This window comes from Rhea americana, unplaced genomic scaffold (genome assembly GCF_003343005.1).
Source record: "Rhea americana isolate MKP2758 unplaced genomic scaffold, rheAme1 scaffold_111, whole genome shotgun sequence".
NCBI lineage: Eukaryota > Metazoa > Chordata > Aves > Rheiformes > Rheidae > Rhea > Rhea americana.
In genome coordinates this window covers 1,250,317-1,272,364 of record NW_028185162.1, presented here as the reverse complement: position 1 = coordinate 1,272,364, position 22,048 = coordinate 1,250,317, and the positions used below count along the sequence as shown (strand labels likewise).

The window sequence follows — 22,048 nt, the reverse complement described above, 5'->3', positions numbered from 1 at the left end:
GAAAAGCTATAGGTCTCCCTTCTATAGCAGACAGCAGTGATGGTGGTAAAGGCAGGCTCCATATTTCACTTATGGTGGCATGCCTCAACTAGCTCCCTGGGGAACTGCTGCAAGCTGGCTCCAGGCCAGACAGTGTCATGTAAAGCAAGGGGCTGCCAGCACCCACAGCCACTGGCCAGCTTCTTTGAGGAATCCGGCATCCTCTGAATCAAGCTTGAAATGCTTTTAAAGTCTGAGTTATCCATAGCCTTTCGCATGTGGTCTCCATCTTTTTCTTCTCTTATACATACATTTCAACTCAGTTTATGCACRCTCACTGCCTGGGAGAACCACGATCATTTAAGCATCCGCATACACAAAGATCTAAACACCCTGTGGGGCAGCGACAGGAGAAACAACAAGCACAGGAGGCCATGTCTCAAGAGAGCAGAAAGCACCTTGCTAAGGAATGAGGTTTCTAGCCCAAATTCTGCCAGCTCCTGCTCTGCGCCTCAGTGCGACCTCTGGAGCCTCCACCAATAGCTGCCTCCTCCAGCCTGAGATACAAGGAGCACTTGGAGAGGCAATTAATGCTGCTMCTTTCTTCTGCCAGTGCAGGAAGAAGGCAGCTTATTAGATGAGAGTGCATGGTTAATCAGTGCTGCTGCACAACAACATGCAAAGGAGCCCTAGGAGGCTCCCGGTGGTATAATCAGCTGCAGAAGKGAGCCAATGCCAAGACGGGGCTAGGTTTTCCGCTACCCGCATCCCAGACTAGCCCTGCAGGGAGAACGTCCTCCAGCACTGCTACGAAAAAGGCCTGCCTCACCTCCTGAGGATCAGGAGTTTAATTCAGACGGATGCTCAGCACCTACTGCCATTCAAATGAGTTCGATGCAGGTGTCCAGAGCAGGCTCCAAGGGCTTAGCAATGAGCTTCTTTATGGCGCTTAAGTCATGTTTTCCAAAGATCATTAAATATGCTCAAATAATGCTCTTCAAAAAGCAAAACATGACTTTCAACCTTAAATGAGACCATGAAACTAAATCTACAGTATACATGAGGTCTGCAAGCATTTCAGTTAAGGAGAGAAGAGTACTCCACCCAGCAGAATGATCGAAGTAGGAGGAGAAGAGAATGCACCAKGCTCTCCCGTACTATCTGGGGCTGGGTCCCCTCATCAGGGCGTTCAGTGGCTGTGGCAGTCCTGCAGCTGTGCCACTGGTGGGTGGCCTGCATGCTGCTGCACAGCTGTGTCACCTGGCCCAAGCCCCCTGTCACGGGAACCATCTCTTGCTGGTGTCTGCTATGCAAACGGGAAAGGAAGGGGTAAATGTTCCCCTATAAAAGTCTACACCAGGTACACAACCAGCATGACTTATTTTTACACACATATATATATATATATATGTGTATGTATATATGTGTATATATATATATATATATATATATATATATATATATATATATAAGTCCTTTCCCAAGTCATCACAGAAACCATTTCTTTTTATTTCCCCCTAGCTCTTCTGCAAGCATCATCTCACATGGGGCAACAACACAGAAAAGCTACCTGTTCTCTCTGGCCTTTCATGGGATGGTTTCCTTGGCTGCAAACATGAGAAACGCAGTGATCAAGGCCCTGGGCTTAATGCAGAGCCAAGCCTGGTGCTAGGGACACAYGCCTTCAGCATCAAACACGAGTCCTCAAGCACACAGCTGGGGATGAGATCTCACACCCTGCTTTGCTCTTCTCCCTACGGGTTCCTATGGGGCCTATGTTTTCCTTGAAAAGGGAAGCAAGAGCTGCAATCAGACTGCTCTGAAGTACTTCCTCTCACCGGGTGTGGCCTCCTGGGCATGCAGAGAAGGGACCTTACATTCCTATTCAAAGCCTAACACTCCTACCAGCAGCTTCAGTGGAAAACGGGCTGGTGTTGGCCTGGGATTGAGAGGAAAAGAGTTTTCTGCCCAGTAGGGGATGCTAATTGACCTCTGTGGAAACAGAGCCCAGCAGTAGGATGCTGCRGTGAGGGCTGACAGGAGAACAGAAAGCCCATGTAAAAGCAGAACGAAGTAGAGCCCTGCGAAGGTTTCTTCTCCATCGGGCCTATTTGTTTCTCTGAGTCAATGAGCATCGCCCCAGTTACACTGATAGAAACAAATGTGATGCCTTGTGGCCATCACTACACTCCCCTGGAGCAGGAAGGCACTTCAGCCCTCGCACCACAGCTCTCATGCACAAACAGGCCGGGCCTTGTAGCTAGCGGTCCCCACATCAGTGTCAATCCAGGYGATTCACTGAGGATCAGCCTGATCTGCAGTAACTTTTACTGAAATAAATGAACAAAAAAAGYCTTTGCCAATATTCCCCAAGCAGACAGCAGCGACAGAAGTGTTCACATCACAAAACGAGCCTTCCCCCTCCCAGAGTCAGATTGCTGGAGAAAGCTCCCAAAACAACTACTGGGAACAGCTCTGCCTTGCTACAAGGTACCAAAGAAATGACAAAATCAGCCAAGACCATGACTACAGCATCAGTGTCCAATTTACCTTAATTTCAGGGACTGTTATCCTTGTTTCCGGATTTTTATCAAGCATGCGTAGGATCAGTTCCTTGAGCTCCTCACTTCTCTGGGGTCTGAGTAAAGAAAAGAGCAGTGTACAGTTAACCAGGAAATTGCAAGTGTTGAAGGCATGCATAATCCTCACTGCAGTTAATTGTTAGAGGCTCTGCTCAGGTCAGAAGATATTTTCCCTGCAGACCCAGCTTGAGAAAGGAAGGACTGGTTGGCCTGGTGCCTTCTGAAGCATCATGGTTGCTGTCAAGGAGTCTCCTCCCCCTGGGCTACTCACTCTGCAAAAGCAAGGCAGGGGATCAGGCAGATAGGTCCAAGGATGTATTTGAGGACAGTACGTCATATGGGAATCTCAGGGGACAGACTCTGGGACAACAAGATGTTACTGAGGGCAGAACTTGGCTGTATATGGGATAAAAGAAGGGCCTAACTTGATTTGCAGCACCTGTACCATTAGCAAGCACGTGCTGGAGGAAATATCCCACACAGCATTCAGGTTACCACCTCGGCTTGCAGATTGTGTTCACCAAATCATCTCCCTGAACAYGGGCGGCAATCAGTTTGTTAACTCAAGTGTTTGCTACCTGAACAGCTCAGCCTTGGGACAACAAAAGAGGGAATGAACAGGCTTACTAAGAAAAAGAGAAATGCTTCTCATTTTTAAATGCTATTTCCAAGATAAAATAATAGAGTGCCCGAGCACAGAAGCCACCACATTCACGAAGCCCTTGGTTCCGCTGCCCCTCCTGCAGTCTGTCCTCCAAACCCAAYGGCTTCAATGATTTCTGTTGCTAATGATGCAGGCACGATCTTTTCAAACGCGCTTGAGTTGTGCGTTCAAAGCACTACCGAAATAAAATGCCAACGTATGACAGAATCGTGTTAGTCAGCTGAAAGCCTGTGTCACAAATGACTCTCAAGGAGGCACATATCTGCACGGAGATGGGAATTGGCAGCAGAAAATGTCATTCCCCAGCAGAGCTGGATTTCAGCACTAACAACAGATTCAAAACACTGGTGAGAACCAGGTGCTGAGCCCACCTCCACCGGTTCCTCCCCAGGAAGACGGAGGAAGAAACCATCATACAGCCAAATGAAGCTCTCATCGCAGTAGGGGACGTTCTTGCCTGATGAAATCAGAGTTGCTGTTTAATAATTTCCAAATACTTTATGCAGACTTGGCCGTGGGATGTTTAATGCAAGCAATCACAGGGAAACACTGCTCACTCAGTGGGAAGGGGCAGAAAGTGGACACAGCTTAAAGCCTCTGAACACTCCACGTTATGTCAAGGGTCTACAGTACATCTAATTTGGCCTGGGCAAAGGGAATGGCAGGATGAGTCCTCAGTGACCTYCCGTTTCCTCGGCTGCACTTCACGGGATATCACAGGCAGGAATGGGAAGAATCATGCTCCTGAGATGAGCTCTAGGCACGGAGGAGCAGCTATGGGGAGCTGCAGTGTCTCTGGCAGGTCTGAATAAGCAGTCTCCTAAAGGAGGACCTCACTGAGACAAGGGTGAGATGGCGTTTCCTAAATTACCTAATGCCAGAGCTGTGCAAAAGTGGCAACAGTGGAATTTAAAATAAAATAGAATATACCAGCACACAATACTTCTGGGAACCAGACTGATCTCTAGGCAACACAGAGTTAACCTCTCAAGGCTAAAAAACAAACAAACAAAAAGAAATCTGTAAACAGGTTCATGAAGTTTTAAGTGAGTTACTGCCAGGTAACAAATTGAATCACCCCGTCTGTTTTTCCCTCTCTCCTGTTTGCCCATGAACATTTTTCATCTGAGAAGTCTGCACTATCCAGAATTTCTCAGAGTTGTGGCTCTGCAGCAGCTTTCAGGGAAGCTCAGACCATCRCCCAGCGCAGCATCGATCCTGGAGGGCTGCCAACACCCCCGATCATCTTACCGGGCACCCACGGGCCAAGTCAGAAAACAACCTCCTGAGCTTCAGCCTTTGCTAGGAGGGACCATGCAGAGCTTCTGGCTCTCTGGACACCTGCCCAGGCAGAAAGCTTTCCCAGTGCATGTTTTAGTYGTGCCAGAAGCTCATCGGGGTGTGAGCTGCAGTTCGGGCTAACCCCGCTTATCACGTGCCCCGTCCGGGCCCCACTGACATGAACGAGAGCTTCAGAGGGGTAGTAAATATTTATCGCAGCGTCTCTAAGGGAAGGGAAGGCAAAGCGACATGCGCACAGGCAGCTCCATCTCTGCTCTAGAGGTTGTCAGGAAACAGGCAACGAGTTTCCATGGACTGTCTGCAAATAGGACTTCGTGCCTTTCGTAGCCATGGTAAAGTAAATTGAAACCAAAATATTCCTGACTATAGCGAGATGCTAATTCTGTGCAAGGTCAGGGTGAATCCAGTCCAGTGAGCTCCAGCTTTGTTATTACTACCTTTTTCTAATTAAGAAACCGTTGTAGTTCAGACAGCAGTCAACAGGCAACAGGCAACTCTCTGCTTCTCAACAACCTGATTAGGGGTGCTGCTATTTTTAGACAGGGAGGGCAGGTCACCAGGAAATMCAAATAAATGACATAGTCTGAGCTATTGCTGAAGGAAACGTCTGAATGACGAAGAGATCCTTAGCACAACCCAGTTATCCCATTAAATGTTAATAACTTCGTGCAGAGACAGATGGGAATGGTTGCTTGTGCGCTGACCGCTAACCCAAATACACGATGGCTGAGAGATGGCGGGTGCTTTGCCAGGACCCAAGCAAGCAGAGACACAACTGCCAGGGAAGCATAAACATTATTATTATTATTTTGCTGCAGTTTTGTTAAGAGAAAGTCCTGCCCTGACYGCCCAGTGGCTAGTGGGAACACAGCAGCGTGGCACGACCAGCCTCCACGCTCTGCAGCCTGGTTATCCCCAAAAGCACAGCGCTGCCTTGCCAAAATAGCTCCGTAGCCGCAACCGCATTTGCCACCAGGCAAGTAGCTGGATGCTCGCAGCCCTGCGTCCCACGGAGCAGAGACGTGCTCCATCTCCTGGACACGGTCCTCAGCTCCACCAGCCCGAGCGGAGGCAGTTCCACCAGAGCCATCTGCGATGGCTGCGCTTACAGTCGATGGAGATGTTAATTAATGCAACCAGCAGAGCCTGGGCCATGAGTCATCCCGTCCAAAGCAGATGTCTAAAATAGGACAGCCTAAGTACCCATTTCTCACCGCAGACTCCAGAGGAAGCCTGGGACTGCTGCAGTAGAGGCCAACCCTTCTCTGTASGTGAAAAATTCACTGAGCATCACACAAATAATTCATGCAATAGTGATACATGCACCTATCTGGGGCTGTCTGACATGCCTCCCTGCCTCCCTCTCTATTACCTGATCTGCCTTTCATTAGAGTTTTAATTTTTTTCATGCTTGCTTTAAACCAAGTCATTTTATCTCTAGAGTCTAGGTTTCTCAGATGGTGGCAGGCTCGACAGCACAGGCTTTCGGTACATTGAAGACCAAACCATCAGCCAGCGTGTTCTTCCTTCCCTGACCAGTGTGGAGAGAAAGCAGCCTCTCAATATGAAATGGGAAATTAAATGGTTGGGTCAAAAGCTCAAAGATAAATAGCTCATGTATTTTGGGGAACTCGGAAGCAAAGAAAGGGGCCATGAAGAGCRGTAACAGCAGCCCAAGTTTGCGAGCATGCAGGACAAACCCATGTTTTCCCTGAGAGTGCTGGAGCAGGCAGAGGAGTGCAGATGCAGCAGTCTTTGGGTTGTGGTTATATCTCTCAGGGCAATATCCTTCTATCAGACATTTCACCAAGCTCATGGAAGAGGCATGTGTTTACTTAGACTCTGAGGTCTATACATCATACTGCTTTTATCAGCTAACACAGTGAGCCATTTGGGGTGKCAGGCACCAAAACCATACTCTGCTTCCAGCACCTCCGGAGTCAATTAGGTGAGGCAGAACTTCCTAGACTCACGTTCACATCCCTCCACTTCCACCAAAGACGCCAAAGGCAATTTGCTCCCATCCCCATCTGCACAATGTGGATGGACACAGGAACACTAGAGGCCACTGGCATGCCCCGGTAACAATGTCAGCACAAAACCCGTGTGAAGGACACAAAAAAAGGCAAAACATCTCACTCGTGTTCATCTCTYCCCCTGCGGTGACCTATCGGCATTTACGCTGCTCAGTGAACAACASTGAAGACTGAACTTTATACTGTAGTAGCTCAGTAAAGTTTACTTACTCTTCTGGGAACTCGACGGGCTTGTTCTTGATCCTGTTATGAAGACCCAGAATGTATTCATCTATAAAAGGGCACTGTAAAACAAACCAGAGATTTTCCAGCTGTTGGAGATCTYAACACTGTTTAGGCATTTGTCATTCCTGTAACAGAGGTAGTGTATTCCCTGTGCACTGTCTCAATTTGGAAAAAAAAATAAAAACAAAACAAAAAAAACCCACCCACAACACTCCTTACACACAATAAATGGATTTGTTCCTTATTAATAAATAAATACGGAAGAAGAGCAGAGGGACCTAGCAGATTGAGACACAGCCTTCYGTCCAGCCTACCAGGTGACCACGAGCTGCTCATTTTCTTTTTCCCTCCTCTATTTTTTCTGCCTGTAAAATGGAGATACTTGATATGGGCTGTCTTTTCTCAGTACTTTGAGGTCTCTGGGTGGCAAGCATCATTTGGAACTGTATTAAAACACATATTTTTCCATGATAAACTTGGCTATATTGATTCAGAACACATTTCTCTCCAGCATGACTTTTTATAACAGATTCATTTAGACCCAAATTCTGGCTCTTCCTACCTGGCAGGGCAGGCAGGACTGACAGACATTTAACTGAGCTACTTGAACACCGTAGGGAATACAGGAACAGCATACAACAGGCCCTACAAACACCCCGCTGCAGCTCCTCCTGCTCTGGTGGGATGTGGGCTGCTGCCTGGCCMTGTCCCAGCTTGCCTGCCCCAGGTAGAGTATAAAATGTTAAAAAAAAATAAAAAAAAGGTACAAAATGTACAATATTTACTGTAGAGGGGCATGGGGAACAGAAGGATAAATCCTTGGGCCYGATTTTATATTTCCTCTTTCCTTCCTCTAAGGTTTACCCCCACAGAGAAGTAACAGAAAGTTATACCAGAAATGAGGATTTGGCCCAAACAAGACAGCTCAGAGTACATTTTCCACCCTGGCTTAGCTCAGTGATATCACAGCAGTGATATCACAGCAGTGATGAAGACGGTTTTCTGCCTCTGCGTCTCCGTCCCCAGGCACTTCTTACCCCTCAGCTAAACATGGTGCCACCTGCAGTGGTCCTTGCTTAGACAGGAGCTTCAGGTAAGGTACCAGTGTRTGCACACTACACATGCCTGCTGAGCCACTCGTTGTGGGACAACGAGCCTTCTGATCCCAGCTCACACAAAACTGCCCCAGGAGGGGCAAAAGCAGTGACAGGGTAGAGAGCTTGCTGGAGGTAGCTCTGAACAGCCAGCTGGTGCCCAAAGGGACTGAATCTGGCCCAACATAGCTCTGGCAGACTGGGCTTCCCAAAATCTAGTTTGCTTAAGTGCTCTGCAGGGCTTGGGATCCAACCTATGCTTCTCTCCCCATGCTCCATCTGGCTTGTTTCTAAATATAAGCAATAGAGACACTCCCCAACAAGCTGTCGTTGGTGCTGCTGATGTCCCTCTGGGCTGGTAGCACTAAAAGCTGGTCCGAATGCAGAGGTCAATGCTAGAAATTATCCCTTGCACAAATCACACTGTTGACCTCTTCCCACCCACAGAATGATTTAGAAAAAGAGGAGCTTTTTGCCTCTTTTGCAGGAGGCAATTCTTTGTTTTTAGTATTTTCCATTCTTTAGAAAGGAATGAGTCAAAAGACAGGCAAAGAGACACTCCTGTGCAAAGCACCAGCATCTGAAAGCAGCTTACCTTCCCGTAAACAAAGCAGTACAGGGTAATCCCCATGGCCCATACATCAAGTGCCTGAAAGAAGGCAAGTGCAGGTAGTAAATTAGATGAAACTCCGAGACGATCTAAATTAGCGAGATTTTCCTACTGACTCACAGAACRTTATTCGCATGCATTTAACATTTTCCATATTTTAGTGTGCAGAGTCTCTCTGAAGCTGGGCTCCTACGAGCATTCATAGCACGCCCAGGGAATGCTGATGGCTCTGGACCAGGTGCTGCTGCCATCTCTGTCTTTGCTACCGASGTGGGTAACAGCAAGCAGCCCTTTCTCATGGGAGGTGACACCCTCCAAGGCTGCACCGATGGAGGAACTGGCCCTGAGTGCAGAACTAGAGCTTTGGTTTTAACTAACAACCCTCATGTGCACAGTGGCCCCGGGGTGGGCAATCCACCAAGGATACAGGGCTGGTGCTACCCTTCGTGCCTGGCCTATGGGTCCCTGGAGACTGATCAGCTGTGATCAAAGACCCACCTTTCCACTGAAACTTTTGCCAGTGTCTGAAATGGCCTCTGGTGCCATGAAGGCCGGTGTCCCCGCCGTGCTGGAAAGCTGGGCGTCGTTCCCTTCAAACTGATTACTGACTCCAAAATCAGCTATTTTGACATGCCCATCGTCTCCTAAGAGCAAGTTGGAAGGCTTGATATCCCGGTGAATGATCTTCTGGTAGTGCACTAAAAACCAAAAATGATAGGAGCACGGTCTGCAATGGTAGCTGACCTACCCAGAGAAAATCCCTGGCAATCCTTCTAGAAGGATGCAAGAAATGGTTCTGGCTCACACATCCCATTTATAGATCAGCAAACACAACATGGAAAAAAAGCCACTCCCTACAGCTCATCCACTGTGGTGCCTCACTGCAGAGCACACCAGAGCCCRGCACTTAACTCTGAGAAGAATACAACCAACAGTTATGCAAACAGGCATGAACCCAGAAACAGCCCAACCTTTGGGACAGAACAGAGCTATTAGAGAGGGAAAAATCATTCAGGTCTTGCAGATTGGCTCGGCGTCATCAGACCAGCTGAGTCACTGGGCAGCTGGTGGTACTAAAGGTTTGTGGRATTCAAATAAAGAAGTTAATTTTACACTGGCTTATTTTAAAACTGTCGTGTCATAAAGCTAATCAAAATGGGCAGAACTACATCCAGAATGAAACAGGCCCAAGGAGACATTTAGGTAAAATAAAAGTAGCTGCAGATGAACATCCAGGCCAGCCAACAGCTCAGAAATCGGCCAGTATTTCCAATCCAAAAGACAGCTCTCTGGCTACTGACCAACCACCAGCTAGTTGATGCCACAGCTCCAGAAAAGGCAACGATGTCTCTCTAGGCTTGCCTCGCAACAGGGCCCACAAACAGAAACGACCATGCTTGTCACGAGTTACCACAAATTCCCCCACCACAAAGCTACACCAGTCACTCGGACTGCTCTCACACGCAGAGCTGTGCCCAAACCTCTGCTATGGAGCCCTTTCAGAGCAAAGTTTGCTCCAACACGGGCCCTTCGCTCTGCAAGGCTGCAGCAAGGCGTCCCGCTCCACCCTGGCTTCATGGGGCCTTCTCTGGGAACCAGCTGAATTGTTTGTACASCAAAAGCTGAAGAAACCCTTGGGAAGAGCTTGGATGACCAGAGACACACTGAAAACACCAAAAACCCCTTTCTTCTACATGCTATCTGGGAAGCAATATTGCATCTGCAAGAAAGCCATTTCTGGGCCACTGGGGGAAATTACAGGAAAGCAGCTGTCTTCTTGGTAACTTTGAGAACAAATCAAAGTTAAAACACATTAACTTTCAGAACACAAAATGGCAGCAAAAGCCGAACTCCAGCAACTCCAAGAGGCTTTACTGAACAGGAGAGGAAATGCTGTAGCCTTCCCTGSCTGCCCCAGGGGACCATGACCACCGAGCCCCGTTATGTCTTCCCATGGCCTGTAAACGGAGYACGTTCCCTCTCGCACCTCCCACAAGCACCTTGCGTATCTCCTAGGAMGCGCATGGCGGGATGGGGGAAAATGCTCTTCCTGCTTTACAAACCTGGTCAACATGGTCATCATTAGGTCACCACCAAAGCAGCACGCCCCAAGGAGCGCACCAACCTGCGCTTCAGCACCCGGAAAGAGCAAATCTCATATAACTACTCTTTTAAAGTCAACTTTCCAGCATGCCATGCTTGGGGCAGAGAAGTTGTGCTTACGGATAGTTTCGGGGCAAGGACCTCTCCTCAGTTTAAGGCACTGTTGGTGGACGTGCAATAAAGAGCGCCCCAGCCTCACGCAGAGCTCTAGGACCACCTTCATACAACCCATCCGGACAGCGCGCGACGGCTGCATGGCAAAGAGGTTTCAGATGAGCCGTTGTAAGCGGTCCGACACGGCCAGCTGACTCGCTACCATCACACACAGGTTAAGCAAGCCGATCCATTCCCCGCGAGAGCTTAGCTAGAGACACGGCAGACAAAAGTGCACTGGAGAGCACGAGCTGAACGCCCTGGCGGTTACAGCCTCCTCCAGCTGTGCCCAGTCGCACGGCCACGCTGCGATGTGAACCAGCTAACGCTCTATCAGCCTGGCTAGACAGCCAGGGTAAACACTGGGGGCCCGGCAGCAACAGTAATTATGCAGAGACATCTGCTCCACAGCAAAGCTGGTGGCAAGCTGACATTTCATTATGGTAATGGAGCGAGAGCGGACAAAAATAGCGGGGGGAGGAAGTCGTTTCCCTCCAGGAAGTGATCAGCTGCCTTTCACGCGGGGATCTGCCTGAAAGCCGCTGAAGAACACGCGTGACGCCATCAGGCTAAGTTTCCCCAACATCTCCCCCCAAAATACAGGTCACACATACATGGACCGCACAAACTCATCCCTGCGGCTAGGTCTGCAAAAACCAGGGGAGCTGCCCCAGGGAAGCAGGTACCCCGGGCTCTTTATTATTTCTTCTGCACAAGAAAGGAAAACAGGATTCCCACCTGAAACAGCCATTTATCCTTTAAAACGCATTCCCTGCCTTTGCACAATCCAGAGGAGCAGCCAGGCTGCTCACCCGCGCCCAGGGCTTGCTCAGCGCCTGTCTGTGCCTGGTGCCCAGCAGGTCTGGCCACTGCGGGTTGTCAGGCTCAAGAGCAACGTGAACATCAGACAAAGAAATCGGAAATGCACCCGTTGCAAAACCAAAGCAATCAGGCACAGGGGTGACCGTTTCCGTCTCCCAGAGCACCAAATCCACACGCTTGGCCTGAGCGGCAGCGCCAGTGGCCACAGCCCTGCCCTGGCTGGCTCAGGGGAGAACATCAGCACCATGCCTCCGGGGCTAAAAAACACACGTTACGCTGTCAAAAAGGCTCAAAAAACTTCTGCTGTCTGCAAATCCTCCCCCTTCCTCAGCATCACTGGAGCAGAGGCACCAGCCGTGATGGGAGGAGGATGGAGAAAAGCACCCATCAGCCTAACGAACGAGGCCCCGTTACAGCTCCTGAGGCTTTATGAGCGGCTCGGTGCGAGGCTGCACACCTGATTTCGGGCAACCYGAAATCCCCAGCGGCAGCTTGAGCGCCGGGTGCCCGCCAGCCTCGAGACGGACCCTGGCATCGGCGTCCCCCCCCTTCAAGGCTCCCCATGCAATGAGGACGTCAACTGCCCCAAATGTGCTYGCTCCCACGTAAACGTAACTGCCTYCATCCCTCCCGGCRTTAAAACCGATGGCTGAAGCGGAGTGGTTGTCTCAGGTTGCTTTCACAGATTTCCAAGAAATGCTCCCGCCCGCTTTTGCCTGCAAACGGTTCGGCTCTTGCAAGCAGGGGTCAGCAGCTCGCTGTAACGACGTCTGCGGTTTCTGTGCCAACAGACCTGATTTGAGAAATAAATCAGTACTGCTTTATAATGAAAATGAAACATGGTGCAATATTACAGAGCTCTTTGGAGAAGGCCCAAATCCGCAGCGCTCAGATAAATTCACTTTTATTAGAACCATCCTTCACCCCTGTGGAAAGGTGATAGTATTTCAGGCCTATTTGCATCCAAATAACAATCCCTGGGATTTCTAGAGCATCTCCTAGGCAAAGGTCCCAAAGTGCCTTAGAAATATCTGCTTGGAAGGTGCAAGCATGAGATGAGGGTGCAGGTACAGCGTTTCTGGCACATCCTGCTATGCTGCAAAGCCTGAACGGACACGGCCAAAGCTCATGCTAGCTTTCAAAAGTTAACACTAGYGGTATGGCTACAACGATTTGGGCATTGCCGTACAAAAGGGAGTTTCTCAGAGCAGTGAGGACACGGGCCTGCTGTGCTGGGCCAGGCTCCTTCTCCTGCTTTCGTCCCTGTCCAGCAGGAGCAGAAAAGAAGCACCCACTGCCTCCTCCAAAGGTGCCCATGACCTTGCAGCTGGTCGTCATGGGAGAACTTGTCCCCAGGACAGACTCCTGGAGAGCCTCCCCAGCCAGACACTTGGGTTATTYGCCTGTGGCTGGGATTTTATAGCTTTTCAATAGTCTCGGCCAGTCTGCATCTGCTTCTCTCTTAATCACACAAGCACTGCCAACGTGGCATCTCATTACCTGATGGGACAGCCTGCCAGCAACGCAGAGACATGCTCATAGCTGTAGGGTCATGCTCTGCTGCCCGGACCCCAATGCTCAGTGCTGCCCTTCCAGCAGATGAACAGCTAGTTTGCATTTCCAAGGTCTTAGTGAAGCAACACTTGCTAATTTAGGACCCCATTTTAGCACRCATTGAACATCACCTCTACAAAAGGCCAGTGGGTAACTGGAGAAAGATATTAAAGGAAAGCAGAGRCTTATGTGCCACTTCACTGCAGGACCAAGCTCAGGCTAATCAGAGCCAAACTTCAGTAACTTCTAAATTAAAAAATTGCCAGAATCACTGCTGATAAGCATGTTATCCCCAAGTGGCTCTCAGCCTCCAGCAGGTCCCCAYCTGCCCAAGGAGGTGTGGGGTCAGGGCCGAGGTCCTGGAGCACCCTCCTCTGAACTGCACCATGCTGCGTGGATTGGCGATCCTGCGGCATCCGCATGCAAAGCAGTGCTCAGGCAGGGATGAGTCTTGGTGGCTGYGATGCAGCAGAGGAGGCTGGAGGCTGGGGCAGATTTAGGGGAGGATTTTGACTGGGGAGTTCCCAGTAGTTCCACACAGCACACGACGCTGCCTGGAGTCTCTGCGGGTCTCTCCCACCACTCCACTCCCCTGCTCCTTAAGGGCTTGGTAGCGAACCCCTGCCAAGCATATCGTTCAGTCCCGTTCAGCCCCTTTGCTGCCTTCGGTGGGATGAGATTTTTCCACAATATGCAGCTCATCTCACAACTGCTCCTGGTTGTTTCCAGATGCCTCTGGCTATTCAGAGTCTAAGTGGGCTTTCCCTGTCATTCAGAAGCAAACATCTGGGAAGCGTCTGCCTAGGTTAACTGCCAGTGAAGACCACAAGGGAGCAGAGAGGAGTGCTGGGAGAAGAGAAATGAGATTGGTCCCTGGCCCTTTTGGAAAGGGTTCCTTTCACTGCACTCCCTTCTGGAAACCCTGGAGCTCCAGTAGGTTATTACCAGTGTGCTAAAAATTATATGCACAGCACGTTACAATGCACTGCCATGCTGTGCTGTTTACTGAGGCTGACACTGAATTATATCTGTTTAAAAACAAAATCCCATCCCCATTCAAGAGGAAAAGCAATCCATATGGTGCTACTGCAGAGACTGCTTAGTATTTTTCTCATATCACCTCYGTAGCAGAGAGACGATTTAACATCCTCCCAAGGAACCCACTGCACCACCAGCAGGCTGCACTTTGGACCAACCTCCTGCTCTTGCTTGCAGTGCCCTACCAAGGGCAAGCCAGAGGAGATGGCTGTCACAGGCTGGGCAAGATCAATACCTCCTTGTGCTCCCCTGCAGTCCGGGGTTACGTTAGGGGCTGGGGAAGGACCCCAAGTTCCCTGAGAGAAGAACAGCAAGCCCAAACAKCAGCCAGTTTCTTGCCTGTAGCTTTCAGTGTGAGATGGGTGCACRCTCTTGGTGTTATGGGGGGCCACTGGGTGCCCCAGGGTGCACCAAYGGAAATCAGCCCAGAGCTTGGGGCAAAGGGACATGATCTGAAAACTGGCTTGAGCATCAGAGCTCTTGGAAGACCCAGTGAAGCCCTGCTGAGACAGGCAGAGTCCAGCTTGCTCGTCAGTTTAAGGTAGAGATGTCCAACCTCCCAAACAAGGACACCTCATTACAGGATCACTTACGGGCCAACAGCTCCTGCTGTGCACCTGCCCTCAGACTTACCGCTGCCATGCGGTCCAGCCCACATAAGCACACCCCATCAWGTCACCTGTCACATCTAGGGCAGGCACCCCATCGTTGGCAAGCATGCGCAGGTCCCACCATGGCTATGCAYGGGCCAACATTCAAGTGACTACTGGGAAAGGGAGAAACAGAGTACGCGCCAAAAGCACTGCTGAAATAACCTCCGCTGCTCCCTGCACTAAGCACAGTGGCTTTCRTAAAAATAAATAAATAAATTWAAAAAAATCCACCAAACAAATCAAACTGTCTGACCTTTCTTAAAAGGCTCAACCACATCTGATCTGCTCCAGCTAATTACTCTCACCCTTAATGGATGGCATCTTATGCATGGTTCTCATCCATCGTGTACAAGCGACACTCACTGCTGTGTGAAAGCTTTTTGTTTGCTTGTTTGTTTTTAAAYGCCCAAACAGCCAGCTYGGAAGCCAAGAGAGCTCCTCAGCAGGTGAGGAAGCCAGGCCAGCCCCCTCCTCCTGGTGCTGCTGTTTCCATYACCCAGTGTTGGGAGACCCCAGGGCTGGGTAACAGTGTGCTCAAGAGCCTCCAGAAGAGACAAGCTTGTGTTGACTCGGCTGTTGATTTATTTGCTTAACTCTCCTTTTAAGATAATGGAAATTATGCTCACATATCGATAGTTGAGTAGATTAAGTCTTATCTCAGGAAAGCCAGCTCTGATCAGCACACCAGGCAGTTAGTTACTGCCGCTGGCTCAGCGCGTGGGAGCACTGCAGGCATCTGCCAGGACGGGCTGCCGAGCGCCGCGGCCGCAGAGGGAGCTCCGAGGGCTGCGGCTGCACGTCGCGACCCTCCCTCCAACCGGCCRCTCAGGCAGGCGGGACGAGGTTGCTCCGGAGAGGAGACCAGGACCGCTACCTTTGCTTTCCCTAAGCRCAGTCACAGGAGGGAAACCACGCGTTTTCCATGGAGAACATGGAAAAAAAATGTCTTCCTTTCAGCCACGCTGAGAGCGATTACACCTTACTTACTCAGGCTTTACTAAATGAAGGCACTTGTGTCCCAGTCCTCCGCCAGACTGGGACATCCGGCTGCCGTATCCCCTGTGTTTAGATGGAATAAGCTTCTCCCCTCATGCCTCTCCCGCGGCTCCCACATACATCCCCCAGCACTGGGGGAGAGTCTAAGGTTTCTGCTCTTTTTCTTGAGCCAAATGTCTGCTCTCAATAGGGAAAAAAAATCTCTTGCCAGCAGACAGCAGCTGTTAAAGAAAATCCTCCTGTTACATGCTTCACCTGCTACTGGTTGCCACCGTTCATCTGCCAAGGCAAACTGGCACACCACCAAGCTCCTCTTCCCAGCAAACTAATTTACTGCTCAGTTATTAAATATAAGTCTGCATTGAATCAATCCAGAAGGAAATTGTCCTGTCTTCAAAAAATCAAACCTGCATTCAGCATGTCACCACATCCAAGATATCAGAAGTTAAGCAGTAAGCAAAACACACGAGCATATCTGCCTTAGTCCAGCAGCACTGTAGGGCTTTTTTGGGGGGGGGGAGGGGGAAAGGAATTTTCAAATCCTCTAGTGAATATTTTCATCCAAACTTCCTGTAGAAGAAAGCTTAAGTCTGAAATACCGTTGTGCCCTCACTGATAAKGTTTGAAGGGTCCAGGACTCCAGCTTTTTCTAACAGAAAACATCCCGTCACAGGGATGGAAGGACACATGGCCTTGCAATGACAGCATTGACAAGGACTCTGGAGCCTGGAGAAGATGCTTTTGAAGGATGATTTGGATTTGAAGGACTTTTGATGAGATGGAGGGCTATCAAACCATGGAAGCATGGTGAGGAAGGAGGGAATGATCACTAGGAGTTGCTCGTGGCATCAGTTGAAAGCTGCAGGACCCTTTTCCCATGATACGTAAAGAGGATGTAGCAGATGTAAAAGATTTACATCAGTTTTAAAAGGGATTGGACAAATTAATGGGAAAAATAGCTAAGGCTATTAAATACAAAGACACAACTTCTGGTGTGGGAAGTGCCTGAGCCACTGCTGTTGTATGCAACTTCCAGCTTTTAGGATTTACCTGGCCACTGCTGATAACTCTCTTTGTGCCACTATATTCACTTCCTGACACAGTTCCAGTGAGTACAATCAGGGGAGCAAAGCTGGGCTTATCTGCAGGGAGATGTGAAGCTTACACAGCCCTGGTGAAGCACCATGAGGGAAGTAGCAAGTGGAAAGGGAGGTACCTGTGCATCTCCCCAGTCCAGAGAGACATGCATGTGCTTTAATTAACAATGCAAATAACCCAGCAAAATGTTTCTCTCCAGAAAAGCACTTAAATATACACTTAAATTACCACTTTCGTGGTACTTACAGTCTACATGCAAAAGCCTTCCTGTCACCCCTTGTGTCCCTACACTAGTCAATAGGTTTGGTTTGGAGCTGGATGCAGAGAATGGGCATGTTTGCTCTTGGACCCTGCTTCTGCCTCTGTTTCTCCACTATCTGTGACTGTGCCTGAGATCTTGCAGGTATCAAAGTGCACTACTTGGTATTAAACTTACTAAAAATAGAAAGGCAGCCAAAAGCACTCAATAAAACAAGGTGGTAGCATGTCCTGCTTTCTGGATGAGGTGGATTCTCCCCTCCAAGACAGTGTCCCGGCCTCCCCCTCACTGCATCTCCGCTAGACTTTCTACTTGATGCAGAAAGTTTCTGCTGCCACCACCTCAGCTGCAGTCTCCTTCCAAAYGCCTCTCGCAGGAAGTGTCCTCCATAGAATCATAGAATCAGTAAGGTTGGAAGGGACCTCTGRAGATCATCTAAGTCCAACCTCCCTGCTCAGCAGGGTCACCTAGAGCGTGTTAAGACAGGGTTTTATCCAGGCGGGCCTTGAATATATCCAGAAAAGGAGATATGCCATGCCAGCAWGCATCATGAGCAAGCTCCAAGCATAGCCCAGTCACCATGGGCATAAAGCGACCAGGGTGCCACTACTGCTAAAAGGGCCACCCACATTCCCCATCTGCTTGGCCACAGCAGCTACTTCCCATTTCACACGTACCTTCTGCATGGAGGGCAGCACRCTGCCCTGGATTAACACCTTCCAGGCTCCAGTTTCTAACTTCTAATTTAATAAAACCCTACCAGCAATGATGCATTTACGGCTGTGACCACTGTGAGCTTAAAGCAGCTGCATGGTTATCAAGTGTCCCAAATTACATAACAATTATGTATGCTTACATTAAAATTACCTTGCAATCTGCAGATTGCCTGGCAACACTTTTCCTTCAACGTGCACGAATGGTGCACTTTTCCCCTGTAATTACATAATAATTACCATGCATTTACCCAGCAGTTCTGAGAGAACACCATTTTTAACTTTCATTTGCTAATAAAATAAGTGGTTACTCCATAGCCCAAAATAAAGCATCCTATTATTCCTGTTTTTGTGAGTGCTAGGGCACCCTATCATTTATTGCCTGGTTGTATTCCCCCTGCTTGGGACTAGGCACACTTTTTTTTTGGACTATCTTTTAGTTTAGAAGTGTCTTCTGAGCAAGAACTGCTATGCAGGCACCAGCGACATCCAGCACAACCGAGCTTGGATCCCTTGGCTAAGGCATTGCAGGGTCTGCTATAATACGAATGCTAATGAGAATATAAAAAGCCGCAGTGTTTGCGTCCTTCAGAGTCCACTAAAAAAACAGTCATGAGCTTCCCATTCTCATTCGTATATACATTTCCCCTGACTTTCTGGGGTGATCTGAAGGATTTTGGCAGCTTTCAGCACATTGAAGCTTCTGCACCATCATAGACGTGCAAATACTGATTTCATTTCCACCTGGAGATTGGTACTTCTCCACAGATTTTAAACAAATCAAGAGCTAATGTTGCATTTCAATGTGCAGATAGACTAGAGTGCTGCAAATCACCTCCTCTGTCTTGGCAAGGTCCATCCGGCCCAGCAGACTTGCTCTCCACAAGCGTTTGAAAGCGGGCAAACATTTTCAGTGCAAGTATGGGCTCTCTCGGGCTACACGGAGCCATGGAGCTGTTGGGGGCCGTCAGMGATTCAGTGAAATGAAGGCGGATACAGCCCAAGGCCCTACAGTTGCACGACACAGTGCTTTCAGTAGGACACAGCTTCATGCTGCCTTTTTGAAAGCATATTTGAAACAATTTCCTTGGTTTTGGAGAGAAACAGGTATTTCCTATGATTTAAACAGCTGAAAGCCTCCCATCCTCAGCTAAACAGGGATGGTGTCCCAGCTCGCTGTGCCCCAAAGGTCCTTTTCCTGCTCACTGACCAGGGATGATGGCTCTACATCAAGGGTCCCTGTCTCTCCTCGCTCACTGCCCTGCCTTCAGATTTGCCACTGTAACTGCGTGCCTGGATATGTCAAAATAAGCCAGTTATAACTGACCTGTATAAAAGGGTACGGTGCCCAAAGGATGATAAGCTGATTATCTTTGCAGAACCAGCAACACACGGTCTTCTCTGCTGTCAGAGCTGCGCAGCCATGGCCTCAAGGGCAGCATGGACAAGGAGCTGGAACAGCACCATGGACATGAGAGGAGCCAAACACTTGGATGTTCAGCTTCTTTCATCCATCTATCCATCTGGCACCCCATCTCTTGCCGGAGTCAATAGCTTTGGGAAAAGCATCAAACCGAGCAGATGCAACACCCATGGTACGCCCATTCTCYGCTTTAGACAGCCTGACGGGAAACTGCCTGTACGCTCGTATTTAATAATCCTTGATGCTCCTTTCTTCCACAGATTTGTCTAATCACTTCTGAGCTCATTTAGTTCTAGCGTTCACTATCTCCTCTGGTAATGAATGTCACTGTTTAATTACATGCTACACGAAAGAGTAATTCCTTCTATTTTAAACGTGCTACCTGATTATTTTGCTTTGCTAMCCCGCCGCTCTTGTGTTGTTAAAAGTCAGAGAAGATCCATTCCCTGTACATCTCTACTATGAGGCTCAGGATTTTAAAAGCCTCTGTCATACTGCCCCTTCCTGTAACAGTTTTCCAAACTGAGGAGTTTGGGTCTAATCCTTCTGTACAGAGATACTCCAGGACCACCCTCATCATCTTTCTCTGGACTTTTTTTAGTTCTCAAAATGTGGTTTCTGGGACAGGATGAGCAGTCGCACACAGGATCCAAGATATTYCCTTCTTGCATCTAGGAGCACACCGCAGAATCAACAACAGCACAACGACATTTTCTGCTTTAGTCTCTATTCCATTCCCAGTAATTCTCCAAATTCTGTTAGCCTTGTTGACTGTCACTAAGCAATCAGCTGGCATTTTCAGGAGCACTATCCAGAACAAAGTCTGAGTGAGAACAGCTAATTTAGGGCCTGTCACGATGTACGTATTTTTAGTGTTGTTTCTCCCCCTCATGCATTACCCTGTGATCAGCAACATGGAATTTTACCTGTCATTTTACCATGCCGTCGCTCACCACCAAGGAATCTTTCTGCCAATCTTTGTGGTCAGTTCTAACGATGACTCTCCTGACTAATTAAATGTCATCACCAACCTCTCCCATTTCGCACTATTCTTTTTCTGGTCACTTTGGAAAACACTGAACAACCCTGGCCTCATTATGCATTCCTCTTTAACCTATGACTTTTCTCCACTGCAAAACCATATTCTTCCTTTTCTGATTGTCCATCGAGCTGTTGAACCAGAAGACCATCACRCTAGTGCAAAGACTTTGTTTCTTTAAGAGCTCCTGTTAACCGACATAATCAAAAGCTGTTTGCACTCCAAGTACACTGTAGGATCCAGGTCACCTTATCTACACATTTGTTGATTCTTCTGTAAAAACTAGATGCACGAGGCATGAATTCCCTCCGCACAAGCTGGATTGACTCTTCCTCCTCGTATTCAGCCATCCCACCACAGTCAATTCTTCAGTATACTGTCTAAAGAAATCGGTCAGTGGTGAGCGCACCCATCACTGAACGTTGTGAGCTGCTGTCTACAGTGGGGACAGTCGAACCAAGGAGGTAGAGGCATATATGTAGCTCACAAGCAGCTTGTCTGCTACAAYGTGTGCAGCTGGTACACAAGCTACAACTGCACACTAGCTGACTCAGAACTATCTCTCATATAAGAGACCATGCAATGGGGGCCCTTGGAAGCATCCTGCGCATGAACAGACCCAAAGCAAGGAGCAGTACTGAGGGTAAAGGCARGAGCCTTCTGCTGGAAACGGGAAAGAGCCTCAGGCTAGCACAGGTAAGCAAAAGAGAATGAGTTGTGCCTTCTGACTAGATGAAGATCCTGGTGTGAGGCTCAGGAGCACCAGGGAGGCACAATGTGGTATATTAAGCAGCATGGGACTAATGCTAGCTAACGGTGTCACACTTTGTTGAAGCACCAGAGCCTCTATCCACCGGTACCCAGCTCCACTGCCCTGGCTATTTTCAGAGATCTTTCATATCAAAAAGCAAGCAACTGGCAAATTCAAGGGCATCTGCAGGCATAGGTCATAACAGAAGCCTAGCCACAAAGACAAGGTTTGCAGATCTGCAGCGAGTAAARGGCACCCTCTGACAGCCTCAGATGCCCCGCCATGGAGAGTGAGCGCTTATMGGACACCAGCACGCAGACCACTCTGCCTTGTATTGTCACCTCGGGGACTCTTCCCCTCCCGCTGCTCCCCTTGGCCAAGGTAAGGCTGGGGCAAGCCAGGTTCACGCCAGCAGGGACATGGCAACTGTGCTGGGGCCAAAATTTTCCCTGTTGCCATTTACAGATCTATTGTGGCCTCCCTGTACTGGGAGGACAGGTGCTCAGCAAAGATTTTGGTCTCAGCCACACGGGAGCCAGGCATGGGAGAAGACTTGTTAGAAATGGTGATGCTGACCTAGCAGGCCACGTAGGAGAGATCTGTTGCTGGATTTGCAGGACAGAGCCTCCTCCCCGGGAGGGCACAGCAGCGCCAGGCTCTTGTCACGCCACGGCCAAGTGACGATGATGATGGGTGAGGCTGCAGAGGGAGCAGACGGGGGTGGACGCTCTCCTAGCRCTGCTCCCCAGCTCTCCTATGCCTGGCTGGAGCCAGTGATTTGCTCCTGCTGAAGCTACCTGACAGTCTGTGCCTGCAAAAGCCTGTTTCCCTGCCACTGCCTTCTAAGATACTCTCCAGAAAGAGTCCAAAACACAAGAAAAAAAGCTGGCCGTTGTTCTCCTAATATCTTTAATATCCTAATACAATCCTAATATCCTAATCCTAATATCTTTA

At 49.0% G+C, this 22,048-nt stretch overlaps 1 protein-coding gene across 1 annotated transcript in view; it reads right to left on the bottom strand.

Moving 5' to 3' along the window:
* CAMKK1 (calcium/calmodulin dependent protein kinase kinase 1) overlaps positions 1-22,048 on the bottom strand; it is a 43,226-nt gene that overhangs the window by 8,153 nt on the left and 13,025 nt on the right. Inside the window, exons 9-12 of the mRNA XM_085315104.1 lie at positions 8,991-9,190; positions 8,478-8,531; positions 6,774-6,847; positions 2,530-2,617 (exon numbers count right to left, since the gene is read on the bottom strand). Of these exons, the coding sequence (XP_085171230.1) occupies positions 2,530-2,617; positions 6,774-6,847; positions 8,478-8,531; positions 8,991-9,190 (416 nt within the window). The remainder of the gene's footprint in view (positions 1-2,529; positions 2,618-6,773; positions 6,848-8,477; positions 8,532-8,990; positions 9,191-22,048) is intronic.